Source organism: Ochlerotatus camptorhynchus, unplaced genomic scaffold (genome assembly GCF_037179485.1).
Source record: "Ochlerotatus camptorhynchus isolate MF236.1 unplaced genomic scaffold, CSIRO-AGI_Acam_v1.1 ptg000063l, whole genome shotgun sequence".
Taxonomy (NCBI): domain Eukaryota; kingdom Metazoa; phylum Arthropoda; class Insecta; order Diptera; family Culicidae; genus Ochlerotatus; species Ochlerotatus camptorhynchus.
In genome coordinates this window covers 1,184,870-1,197,725 of record NW_027040553.1, presented here as the reverse complement: position 1 = coordinate 1,197,725, position 12,856 = coordinate 1,184,870, and the positions used below count along the sequence as shown (strand labels likewise).

The 12,856-nt window shown below is 46.0% G+C and overlaps 1 protein-coding gene across 5 annotated transcripts in view; it reads left to right on the top strand.

Annotated features, from left to right (window-relative positions):
- Positions 1-12,856, top strand: part of cher (filamin-A) — a 313,136-nt gene that overhangs the window by 98,822 nt on the left and 201,458 nt on the right. For 2 of the 5 annotated variants that reach the window (XM_065216459.1, XM_065216457.1), the window contains exons 3-9: positions 860-1,337; positions 1,609-1,623; positions 2,161-2,252; positions 2,330-4,018; positions 4,087-4,653; positions 4,853-6,012; positions 6,075-6,208. In XM_065216459.1, coding sequence (XP_065072531.1) covers positions 860-1,337; positions 1,609-1,623; positions 2,161-2,252; positions 2,330-4,018; positions 4,087-4,653; positions 4,853-6,012; positions 6,075-6,208 — 4,135 coding nt within the window. The remainder of the gene's footprint in view (positions 1-859; positions 1,338-1,608; positions 1,624-2,160; positions 2,253-2,329; positions 4,019-4,086; positions 4,654-4,852; positions 6,013-6,074; positions 6,209-12,856) is intronic. The other 3 variants (XM_065216458.1, XM_065216460.1, XM_065216461.1) reach the window with 3 other exon arrangements.

The window sequence follows — 12,856 nt, the reverse complement described above, 5'->3', positions numbered from 1 at the left end:
CAGAAAATTGAGGGATCTTACGGTAATGTAATTATGTAATTACGTAATGAATGAAAAATTAGTGAGTAACTAGCTCTAAATTTACCTTGACAGTACTGATTTCTCACTGTAAAGTAATTCAATCAAATTGTATTTATTTTAATTGTAATCTGGATGGGCATCCAAAAATTCCTTCATGCATTAAAGGCACAAATGCAATGTGGGCGGAAGCGGAACGCAAACGACAAGTTTGTCAGATGACACAAATGAAACCGAAGTCGATCCGCTTCCGCTGTCATTGCACTTTTGCTTTAAGCATAAGTAGCCACCATGACAATCCAATCTTTTCTAGCACTGCTATTGTGACATAATTTTATCAGTTTAGAATATTTTTCGGCTGTAATCAGCCAGTCGTATGCAATGCAACTTCTCAAGTGGCCAATCGACCGTAAACAAATTACCTCATCATCAAAATCACGTCATCGTAGTCGTCTGTCATGCAGCGACCGCTTCCGTTGACCTTGTTGCCATGACAATCGCACCGACAATATTCATAATCCAAGCAAGCATATGCTACTTTGTACATCATCGCCCCCCGATTGGCTGTGTCGGAATGATTGTTAGGTTAAGGTTAAGCGAAGACATCGCCGGAATAATAAAGAAGCAACAAAAGTGAAAGCCATGAATGGAATCTCCCTTGCGCTGGGTCTTTCGTCATCGCTATCAATATAGAAATGATTTGATGCCACCCGGCGCTTCACAAGAATAAATATGACACGCTGGGTTATGAATGAGCACGATGCTCGATGACGCGATAGAAGTTTACAAGTGGCCTTAATCGCTTAATCGATTGTTTGCTTTGTTTCTCTCCTCCCTGCAGATTCATCGGACATCGTCGATTGCAAGCTGAAGCTGATCATGGGTCTGATCTGGACGCTGATCTTGCACTATTCCATCTCGCTGCCGATGTGGGAGGGTGACGACAGCGAGAATCAGGCCAACAACACGACGCCGAAGCAGCGGTTGATGAACTGGATCCACCGGCTGGTACCGGATCTGCCAATCAACAACTTCACCAACGATTGGACCAGTGGCAAAGCAATCGGTGCCCTGGTCGACGGAGTCGCTCCGGGACTGTGTCCCGATTGGCCCATGTGGGACCCGAAGGATGCCGCCCAGAATGCGTCCGAAGCCATGGGCCTGGCCGATGACTGGCTGGACGTGAGACAGCTCATTCGGCCGGAAGAGATGATCAATCCGAACATTGACGAACAGTCCATGATGACCTACCTGTCGCAGTATCCGAACGCGAAACTGAAGCAAGGTGCTCCCCTGCGACCCCGAACCAATCCCAATAGGTGAGTACTCTGGACCGAAATGGGCAGATTTGACCAGGATTTTTTTTTCGGACGAAACTCCACAGCTGCCGACTTGAATCGATATAGTTGTAGATAGTCTTTTTGACCCATCTGTCCCCCACTTTTAGTTTGACAGTTTTGTAGTAGACAACCTCCAGCTGCTACATGCAACTTCCCCATCCTTACCCAAATTATCGAGAGGGTGACAGGAGAGACAAAACAATATTTTACTCTTTATTTTATCTTTCTCTCATTCTCGCACGCCGCACAGTATTCCACCGCCGCGGTAAGTTGCCGTGTCGCTTGCCAAACGCCATTATTGCTAGCCGTTTAGCCGTCAATTTCATGATTTGCGCGTTTTCATAATTTTCTAAAACAGCCTCAAAAATCGAAATTCCAAATTTGAACTCAAAATTGCGTAGCTCATAGTAGCGACATCTGTCCGTGTGTAGCGCCGTTAGCAACGGTTTTGACTAATCACTCATAGATGGCACCTCGAAATCTACAACTATTACCGCTGCTACTCAAAATTGCTATCACTTACCTGTGATTTGACCTGTTCGCGCCACACAAACCCACACAAACAAAGAACGATACGATTCAAGACACCCTCAAAACAAAGCTCATGTAAATATCAGCGCTTTCAATACTGCAGCATGCGTTCGTTACTACTTGTTCTTGGCTAGTGAGACCTGTGTTTAGACCTGTTTAGTTCATATCATATACAATGTAGATACTAAGGACTACGGCTCTACGCTACCGTACACGGCACAATCCTAGCTAGACTACTAACACTGGCTTTTCCCGTTTCCCCTTCGTTCAGGGTTCGCGCTTACGGTCCCGGAATCGAACCGACCGGACCGGTGGTTGGAGCCCCCGCTAACTTCACCGTCGAGACGTTCTCCGCTGGCAAAGGTACGCTACAAATGTCCATGTTCAACCATCGCAAGCTCAAACTAACCCCCGTTTCAACTTCTTCTCCCCACCCACAGGAACGGTCGACGTCGCCGTCGTCAACCCGAACGGCAACTCGGAAAAGGTGGACTGTCGCTTCAACAACGACAAGAATCTCACCTACTCGGTATCGTACGTGCCGAAAATCGAAGGACCGCACAAGGTCATCGTCAAGTTCTGTGGTCGCGATATCCCCAAGAGCCCGTACGAGGTTCTCGTCGACGGTCAGGCCGGCGATCCGTCCAAGGTAACCGCCAGCGGTCCCGGCATCCAACCGGACGGAGTCACCGTTAACAAGCAGACGTACTTTGAAATTTCGACCAAGGATGCCGGGAAGGGAGTTCCCGAAGTCATCATCCTCGATCCGGCAAATCACAAGACTTCGGTGGCCGCAAAACTTCGCCAGCTTGCTCAGAACCACTACCGCTGTGAGTACACGGCCAACCAGGTTGGTCTGCACTCGGTGAATGTGTTCTACAATGGCGAACAGATCAAGAATAGCCCGTTCGGAGTTCGTGTGGCACCGGTTTGCGATCCCAAGAAGGTCAGAGCGAGCGGTCGTGGACTACAGCCGGTTGGAGTTCGCGTCAACGATGAAGACGTTACCTTCCGAATCTACACGGAAGGTGCTGGCGAGGGTATCCCGGAGGTCAAGGTGTTCGGCCCGGGAGGAGTCATCCCAGAGTACAGCATTCGAAAGATTGACGGTACAACCTATGAAGCTCAATACATTCCATTGAAGGAGGGTCGCTACAAGATTCTGGTGCTGTTTGGCGGAGTGGAGATCCCCAAGTCTCCCTTCGAAGTCACCGTTGGACCTCAGAAGCACACATCGATAGTCGCTTACGGCCCTGGGCTCAGGTCCGGAATGGTTGGAAACCCGGCTAGCTTCGTGGTGGAGACCAACGGTGAAACCGGTAATCTAGGCTTTAGCATAGCTGGACCCTCGCAGGCCGAGATCGAGTGCCACGACAATGGGGACGGTTCGGCTCTAGTCAAGTATCACCCGACCGCCCCGGGAGAATACGCTGTACATATCCTATGCGATAACGAAGATATCCCGAAGAGTCCCTACATTGCCCACATCTTGCCCAAGGTCGATGACTTCCATCCCGAACTGGTCAAGGTCTCCGGTCCAGGAATCGAAAAGAACGGTAGCGTTATTACGAACAAACCAACCGAGTTTACGGTGGATGCTACCAAGGCTGGAGATGCCCCACTGGAGGTTAAGATCAACGACGTGTTCGCCAACACGATTCAGCACAAATTCATGAAGAATTCGGATGGTACCAAAAAAGTGATGTACACAGCTCCAACCGCTGAGCCAGTGACCGTCGAAGTCAACTACGGAGGGGTGGCGATCCCTGGATCTCCATTCCGAGTTAACGTATCGACTCCGCTGGACCCATCCAAGGTGCAATTCTTCGGTCCCTGGCTGGAATCCGGCAATCGACCCAACGCAGCTACCCACTTCAACGTAGATGCCAGGAATGCCGGAAACGGATTACTCGAAGTCAACCTCATCCACGAAGAGACCAAACAGAAGATCCCAGTTCGGATCATCGATAACGACGACAACACCTACGCCGTCGAAGTGATTCCTCCGCTGGCCGGAACCTACACCACCAATCTGGTCTACGGAGGCCTAAAAGTCCCGTTAGCCCCGAAAGTCACCGTCAACCCGGCGGTTGACGTTTCCAAGATCAAAGTCGATGGCTTAGAACCAAGTAAGTATCCCACTTCATTCCCCAACCGCACTCTTAACTCAACCTTCTACCTACTTCCAAACCATCAGCGGCACCGTTGAACAGTCTTCAACAGTTCCGAGTGATAACGAATGGTATCGGTAAGGCCGATCTTGCCGTAACAATCACTAGCCCTTCCGGGAATCGTGTCAAAGCGCACGTCATTCCCACGGCTGAAGGCTTCTTGGTCAATTTCACTCCCACCCAACTGGGAGAGTACCTTCTCAGTGTAAGTTTCGGTGGAACTCCGATAACTCCCCAACCCTTCCGACTGCAGTGTCTAGTAGGTTCCGATTCCCGTAAGGTTCAGGCCACTGGCCCGGGCCTGGTGAAGGGGATCATCAACCGTCCGGCAGAGTTCATGATCGATACCCGAGGAGCCGGCCAGGGTGGGCTCGGAGTTACCGTCGAAGGACCCTGCGAAGCGGCCATCAACTGTCGCGATAATGGCGACGGAACGTGCAACGTTGCTTACCTGCCGACGGAGATCGGAGACTACACCATCAACATCACCTTCAACGACGACCACATCGCCGGGTCACCCTTCCAGGCAGTCATCCTTCCGGAGCCGAATCTGAGCCGCATCCGGGTGTCCGGAATGGGAATCCAACCGCACGGTAAAGCGGTCGTGTTTGAGTGCCCGAATCTTGCTGTTGATTTCGTTGTTCAGTGTTCGACCTTCGCTCTCCCCCCAGGCTACTAAAAACTGAATTCCCCAAGAAGTTTGCATGGCTTTTTTACACAAACTGTTTGAACTAACTACTATGTGCGATGTTTGTGCGATGAATTCTAATGCTCAATTCTCATCATTTCCAGGTGTCATCATGAACGCTCCGACCGACTTCATGGTCGACATGAGCAAGGTCGGGGACGACGTAGACAAGAGTAAGCTCTCCTGCAACATCTTTGATCCTCGTGGCAACGAAATTCCGAGCAAGCTGGTTCCCAGCGACAACAATGACATCTTCCGCATCATGTACACTCCGTTCGAAGCTGGTCGTCACACCATTGACCTGTTGTACGACAATGTCCCCGTACCGGGATCACCGTTCGTCGTCAATGTCAAATCCGGATGCGATCCAACGCGCTGCCGTGCCTATGGTCCTGGTCTGGAACAAGCCCTAACCGACACGTCGGCTACCTTTACGGTTGAAACTCGTGGAGCTGGTGCCGGAGGTCTCTCGCTAGCGATTGAAGGGCCTTCTGAAGCTAAGATGAGTTGCACTGATAATCGTGACGGTTCGTGCGATGTCGAGTACGTCCCAACCGAACCCGGAGAGTACGACATCACTATACGCTTCGCTGAAAAGCACATCCCCGGATCTCCATTCAAGGTGGTCGTTAACGAGGCAACTCGTCCGGAGAAGGTCAAGGTGTATGGCCCCGGAATCGAGCACGGACAAGTTTACGAAGGAGTTCCAGCCGAATTCTACATCGATTGCGGTCAGGCTGGACCTGGTAAGATCGGAGTCAAACTGACCTCTTCCGATGGCAAACCGATCAGCGTTCATGTCGACGACAAGGGAGACGGTGTCTACGCTGTATCGTACAACCCTCCACTGGAAGGTTCGGTCCTAACGGCTCAGGTGCGCTTCGCGGACCAGGAAGTCAATGCCAGTCCGTTCGTCATGCACGTGCAGCCACCCCCGACGAAGACAGCACCGCAGGCTCCAGCCAAGGTCTACGGAGACGCCACCACCAAGAAGAACCTTCCGGCATCCCTGCCGGCCAAGTTCCAGATCGATGCCCCCAAGAAGGGTACCACGGATGGAGCTCCCGGCAAAGAGGACATCAACGTTAGTATTAAGGGTCCAGATGGGAAGCCACTGGTGCCGAAGATGGAACAGGTCGAGGACGGAACGTACGCCGTGACGTTCGTTCCGGACGAGTGCGGACCCTACAATGTCAGTATTAAGTGCGGTGGAAAGGATGTGCTGGGATCGCCCTTCCTGCTGCAGGCCATTCCGACTGGGGAGGTGAGATTTTTTTTTGCGATTGAACATGGGGGTGAGCGATTACATGGTGATTGTTATTTTAGGCCGAGAAAGTCAAACTGCTGGAGGCGATTCCGACCAGTCAGGAGTACGGCAAGAAGAACCACGTGGCCGTCGATGCCCGTGAAGCTGGAACCGGTGCCGTGACGTGCAAGATTGTGTCCCACTCGGAAGCTGGGTAAGTGAGATGTTGGAATTTTTCTTTTTCTTTGTTTGTCTGACGAGCGTCGATTACCGATTGGTGAATAATCACCGACGATAATCGAGTATCAGGGAGGCGACTTCCACACCGGGAACCTATTAACACATGGGCAAGAACTAACGGCTATATATTCCTTTCCGAAGGAATTCTTTACCAGAATTCGGTTCGCCTCAGAAAATCCTATAAATCTCGGCTGGTATTTGGGGTGAGAAAGCGGTCACGCTTACCACTCATCCATCGGCGCCGTCAATTTGTAATGTTTCTTTTGAATTTATTCGCAATGGTGGAACTCTTGGAAAGCGGTACTCCGCTATCTGCCGTTTAAGATGCTTGGTACAAGTTTGTGGGAACCTCGGAATAATTTACAAATGAGCGGAATAACCTTTTATGAAAATCGACGTTTATTATAACGTTTGATTGAGGCGATCTTATGTCAAACAAAAACATAAACACATGTAGCCAAATCTTTCGGAACGAACATCTTTGGCTTGGAGTGATTACTACCGTTGACCGGCATGAACTATTGGAACGAATCCCTCAGGGTAGCCCAAGTGGTTGTTCGTATACCATTTCAGCAGACGAACACTGCATATCTTATTAGACTGACGTTCGAAGTCCCAAGAGAATCAACGGAAGTTTGTCACTCCAGTGCTTCGAGTCCACACACATGAGGGAGCCTTTCATTGTCCTGTGGAAACGTTCGACCATGCCGTTTGCCTGGGGTTGGTAAGCTGTCGTCCGAATTCGTTTCATTCATAGTAGATGACTCAGCTCCCTGTCGTCCTTGATCGGTTGAGAACCAGCCGGTAAGTAGAGCTTGAGCAACCGATTCTGCCGCCATGTCGGATAACGAAAATGCTTCAGGCCTTCTAGTGAACCTATCGATCCTTTTCAACACTTAAAGCTTACCATTTGAGGATGTCAGTGGACCAACAAGATCGAAATGCACGTGTTGGAATCTTGCATCGAGAATGTTGAAGTTCTGTAGTGGTGGGGATGTGTTTCGATGAATTTTAGATCGCTGACAGCTATCGCAGGACTAAACGTACTTTTTAATATCTTTGTTGATCAACGGCTAGGAATCCACCACCAATTTACGGCTAGTACGGATACCTGGTTGCGAATCAGTGTGTAGCGTTTGTAGCACATTCAAGCGAAACTTTTTTGGGATGTACGGACGAATAGGGTCTTTAAGCGATACATCACAGCAGATTTGCGTCCGTTCATGCGGCAACGACTTCAACTCCAACTTAAGCGATGTGCCGCCGTTGAATAGTAGCTTCTGCAACTCTCCGTCAACTGCTTGTTCTGCCGCTATTTCCTCAAAATTTACCGAGCATGGGAACGAAATAGTTGCTACGCGGGAAAGAACGTCTGCTACTTTATTCTTGCGTGCTGAATATCGGATGTGAATTGAGAAATTTACCCGAGCTTCCGTCCTTCATGTTGCTCGAGGATCCCAGTGCATGAGTTAAAGGCCGATGATCAGTGAAAATGGTGTATGCTTTTCCTTCAACCAGGTACCTGAAGTATCCAACCAGCATCGGGTATCAAGATTGGGTCTGCTTGTTTACTGAAAAACGGCAGTTTGATCGTTTGTTTTTAAAACCAGTTCCAACCCCGATAATAAACAAATTCGCTATTTGTTTGAGCCACTGAAAACTGCCTCGTCAGTCGGCACAATGCAGTGGACTCCCATGTACTGCTGGAGCGGCGACATATGTATTCCAAGTTCCAACATGGTCCCGAATTTCTGTTTAGCAGCATGCAGTTTATCCGGAGGGAGTCGACGGAACTTGCAGGATAACGGAGTCATATGATATGATATGATGAGCCACATCATGCCGAACCTCAGATCGTAGAGTAGACGGCAACGTAGCCTCACGGAACTTCTCCAGCACATCTCTAAACAGATAATTCGACTAACTACTGTTGTCATATTGAGTGCAGCTTCGATGTTTGGGATCAACGATAATCCCGAAATGCGCGAGGGAACCTGCGACGTAGATCCATGTCGGTTGTAACGAAACGTTTCCAAAACGTTTAAATAACTGTTCCGTTCGCGGCGTGCAGCTGCCACTGGGTTCAAGTACCTTTGTTCTCTCTCGATGTGGCTGGTATTATTGAGAGGTCTGATCCGGTATCCACTAGGAAGCGTTTGTTTGCTGTCCGATTGAAAATAATAAGACGGCTGCTGATCGTTTCCGTTTTCATCCCCGCCGTCTCGGCTGAGAAGGAATTCAGTTTTTTGAATTATTGTATCGACACGGAGATTGATGGGCAGCAGCTTGATATTTTGCGGTAAGACCAATAAATATCTTGCGAAGACTGCGAATCACTGCGACGACGTGACGACGAGCGAGTTCCATCTCGTTACGGAGCTGCTTCCAGTCGTCGTATTTTACTGGATATAGAGCAGCAATTTGAGCTTCCAGGTACTGTAAAGTAGTGGGGACTACGGATGAAGCTGCGGCAGCCACCTGTGGGCAGGAAGAATCAACCATTTTATCCACCATTATGACAAGCTGATCCAGTTTGACTTCACAAACCGCCAGAACTGCCAGGATACTTGTTGGCATTCGCTGCACGAACAACATTCTCGTCAACTCGTCGTTGACATTCAGATTTGTTGCCAGCTCCTGCTTCCTTGCAAGAAGATGAGTCGGTCGCATATTCCCAAGATCGCAGGAATTGAGCAATTTCTCGAACTTTTCCTGTGCCGACAACTCGAAACGGGAGATCAGACGAGTTTTGACCGATTCGTATTTGTCCTGTGCAGGAGGATTTGCGACGATGTTGGAAATATGCCGCAACACAGTCTGATCCACCTTGGCAATTGTGGTGAAATTTGGATTGGTCGGTCTGAATCCCAGCAAGTGTAAACTGAGCCTCAGCTTGAGCAAACCTCATGAGCAGGGAATCAAAATGAACGATTCAGATAAAGATAATGGCATTTTCATTTTGGTTACACTCATGATTAGTACAAATCCATAAATCACAATGGACAGTTCTGGAAACGATAATGCGATTATCATTTGTGTAACAGATCATGATCATATGAAATAGCGATAATCTCAGATCATCATCATCAGCTGTCGTCACTTAAAATTCCCCATTTAAGACAAGGCTAATCAAATACCCTATAATATGTGAATTTTCGGAATGAGGATGACGTATAGAGATCGAAAATCGATGTTTGCCGCCATTATGAAATCCAAGATGGTGGCCATCGATTTAAGAAAAACTGTCGAAAATTGATGTCCGCCACCATTTGGAAATCCAAGATTACCCTGAAATGTGGGTATTTTCGGAACAGGGATAGTATGCAGATGTAGAAAATTAATATCTGCCGCTATTTGTGAATCCAAGCGGCATGCCGCCATGGCTATTGATTTTAGAAACAACTTTTTGCTACAATGTGGGTGTTTTAGAAAACGGGATGACGTGTAGATGTCAAAAATTGATGTCGGCCGCCATGTTGAATAGTTTATTTGTCAGTTCTATCTATATCCAAAGGCCGCCAAATTGGATTCCAAAATGGGGGGTGACATCGATTTTCGACATCTATACATTATTCCAGTTCCAGAAATATCCATATTGCAGGGTATTTGACATTTTTTTTTCCGAAATCAACGGCCGAGATGACGGATTTCAAAATGGCGACCTACATTGATTTTCAAAATATATGTGTCATCCCGATTCCAAAAATATCCGTATTGTAGGGTATTTGACCTCTAGAACAACTTTTCCGAAGACAGCAAGTTCCTAGATTTTGATATACATTACAAAGTGATTGTTATCATATCAGTAGATTATCGTTTTTGTTGCTGATCATGATGTGTAACACAAATGATAATCCATGATCTTACTGTACACTGATCATGATTCCGTTAACTAGTATTTATATCGTCGGTAAGTATCGGAAGATAGCATTTTCTTGATTCCCTGCTCATGAGAGGATTTGTCTTTCAAAACTCTGACAACTTCACGGGGTGACATCCTCTCACGTGACGGTGGATTGTAATATAAGAATGTATAACTGTATGCTCACATCATTTTGCTCCCTCTTATTGGCACTGGAATATGTGTAAAACAAACAGCTCGACATAAAACTTCAAAATACTAAGAAATGCGGAGCTTCAATTAAAATGTTTCTGTTTCATCCTGATGACCACTCAATTTTTCTGAAATTTTTGTTGTATTCTTGAAGTTCTCCAAATTTTCGTGAAGTTCTCAAAGTTTTCCTAGATTTTCTAAATATCATTGAGGTTCTATAAACTTCCCTAAAATTCTCGAAACTCCTTTAAGATACCTGTTATTTTCCTATAGTAAAATCGAAATGATTAATGCAGTTTAAACACTTACACTGAAGTTCTTGAATTGTTTTCAAAGTTCATGTAACATCACTTATTTTATCAGAACTAATTCGTGGATATCTTAAAACTTCCCCGAAATTCTAGACTTTCCTAGGGCTATCGATGCTTCTCAGAAGTTATTGGAAGTTTCCTAAAGTTGTCTATACTTCCCTGAATTTATCAGAACTTTCTAGAAGCTCCCGTTTATGTCCTGAAGTTAATTGAACTCTCTTGAAGTCCTTTGATCTTCTTTGAAGTTCCCAAAATTTTCCTGATGCTTTTCAAAAGCTTTAAACTTTCTATCAAACAATTTACAGACTTATTCAGTTGTTCAGTTTCTTAATGTATTTCAGCTCAAAATTGTTGGGTTCTAAGATAGCTAGGCCTATGACCTGAAGTTATTGATGGTTCTCTGAAGCTACCTTAATTTCCAAGAAGTTCTTAATGTTCGGAAAAGGTTTATGATATTAATGGAACCTTCCGATGAGCTAACCATCTTCAGAATGTTCCTAAAATTTTTTTTAGAATGTTCCTAAAATATTTGGAAATTTCCCATGGTTCCTTGAAATTTCTTGATAGTTTTTACAATATTCCTGAAGTGCTCTTAAGTTCTTTGATATTTCTCGAAGTATTCGGAACTCTCCAAAGTTCATTGGACTTTGGACCTTAAGATCATGGAACTTCTTGAAACTTCTTTGATCTACGCTGAAGTTCTCGAAATTTGTCTAAAGTTCTCGAAACTGCAATGATGTTATTTTAACTTCTCTCAAAATGATACCGCATTTCCCCGAAGCTCATTCTTGAAAATTTCATAATTTTCCTGAAACACTCGGAACTTTGCTTTGGTTTCAGAAAATTACATGAGCTTCTCAGAAAATATTTGAAAGTCGTCGTGTTACTTCATTGAAATCTCTGATCTTTTCTGATTTTTTTTTATCTAGTTCATTTATTTTGAAGGCTCAACTGCGTTAGCTTTGCGGAGCCGATAATTCATTGTTCATTGTTTGTAACAAATCGCACTTATTTCTATGTCTAGTTATACCCGGCTTACCCGATGTTAGAGGGGTACATTGTCGAAGGATAGGAACAGGAGAGGAGTTTGAGGATGGGGAGGCCCATCAGAGCGTTGTCGTCAGTATGAACGGTTGTGCAGTTCCATATTCACCTGGATTTCGATCAGCTATGGTGACCAGTGGGCGACAATGAGACTCATCTAGCGGGGGGGGGACAAGATAAACAAAAAGTAATAAAGAGAGACAAAAGAGAAAGAAATTTAATACTTATACTAGACATTTGCAGAAACACATAAATCGGCTGCATATAGGAGCTTGTTTAATCAGGGCTTAAAGAATCGTTACGTCGGTAATAGCTTGTTATGATAGCCTGAACAATGTGCCTTTTAATTTTCGGATTTGAAAGATCGTCGGTTGCAGTGGCTTGCTTACGTAGTAACGGTAGTCTAGTAACGGTATGATGTGATATGAGGGGCTTGGTGGCCTTAGAGTGACCGTTTTTGCTTACTGAGCAGAACATCATGAGTATAATCTCAGGCTCATCCACATTCAAGATTCGTCAATCGTTTTATTTGTTAATATGACTGCATGGTAATAGCACCAACTCGATTCCGGGACATGGTGGGGTGCTCACCCGGAAGACCTCATTAAACTATATAAAACGACTATTCTTTCAGTTCTTGAGTATGGCTCTTTTTGCTTCCTCTCGGCAAGAAAAACCCACCTAATTAAATGTGAACGCATTCAATATCGTTGTTTACGTATTGCCCTTGGCTGTATGCATTCAACACACAATATGAGCCTAGAGGTCCTAGGGGGCGTAAAACCCCTGCAGAACCGTTTCTGGGAGCTCTCATTAAGAATATTGATTAAATGTAGTGTCAGTAACAACCTTGTGATTGAAAACAACGAAGAAATGCTCGAATTGAGCATCCAGTCTAGATTCGTGCGAATCTATCTTAATTATAAGTCATCGGATATTAGCCTTCCTTGCTATAACCCCTCTCGTGTATGCTTTACAAACTACAGTTCCCCCATTTACTATGATCTCTCCATGAAACAGGCTATTCAAGGAGTTCCAGATCAACTTCGACCTATCTCAATTCCCCGCATTTGTGCTGAAAAGTACCAACAAGTCAATTGCAATAGAAGATTTTTCACTGATGGATCACGCATTGATGGATCCACTGGCTTCGGCGTCTTCAATGAATACTCAACCGCCTTTCGGAAACTTCAGGAACCTTGTTCCGTTTATG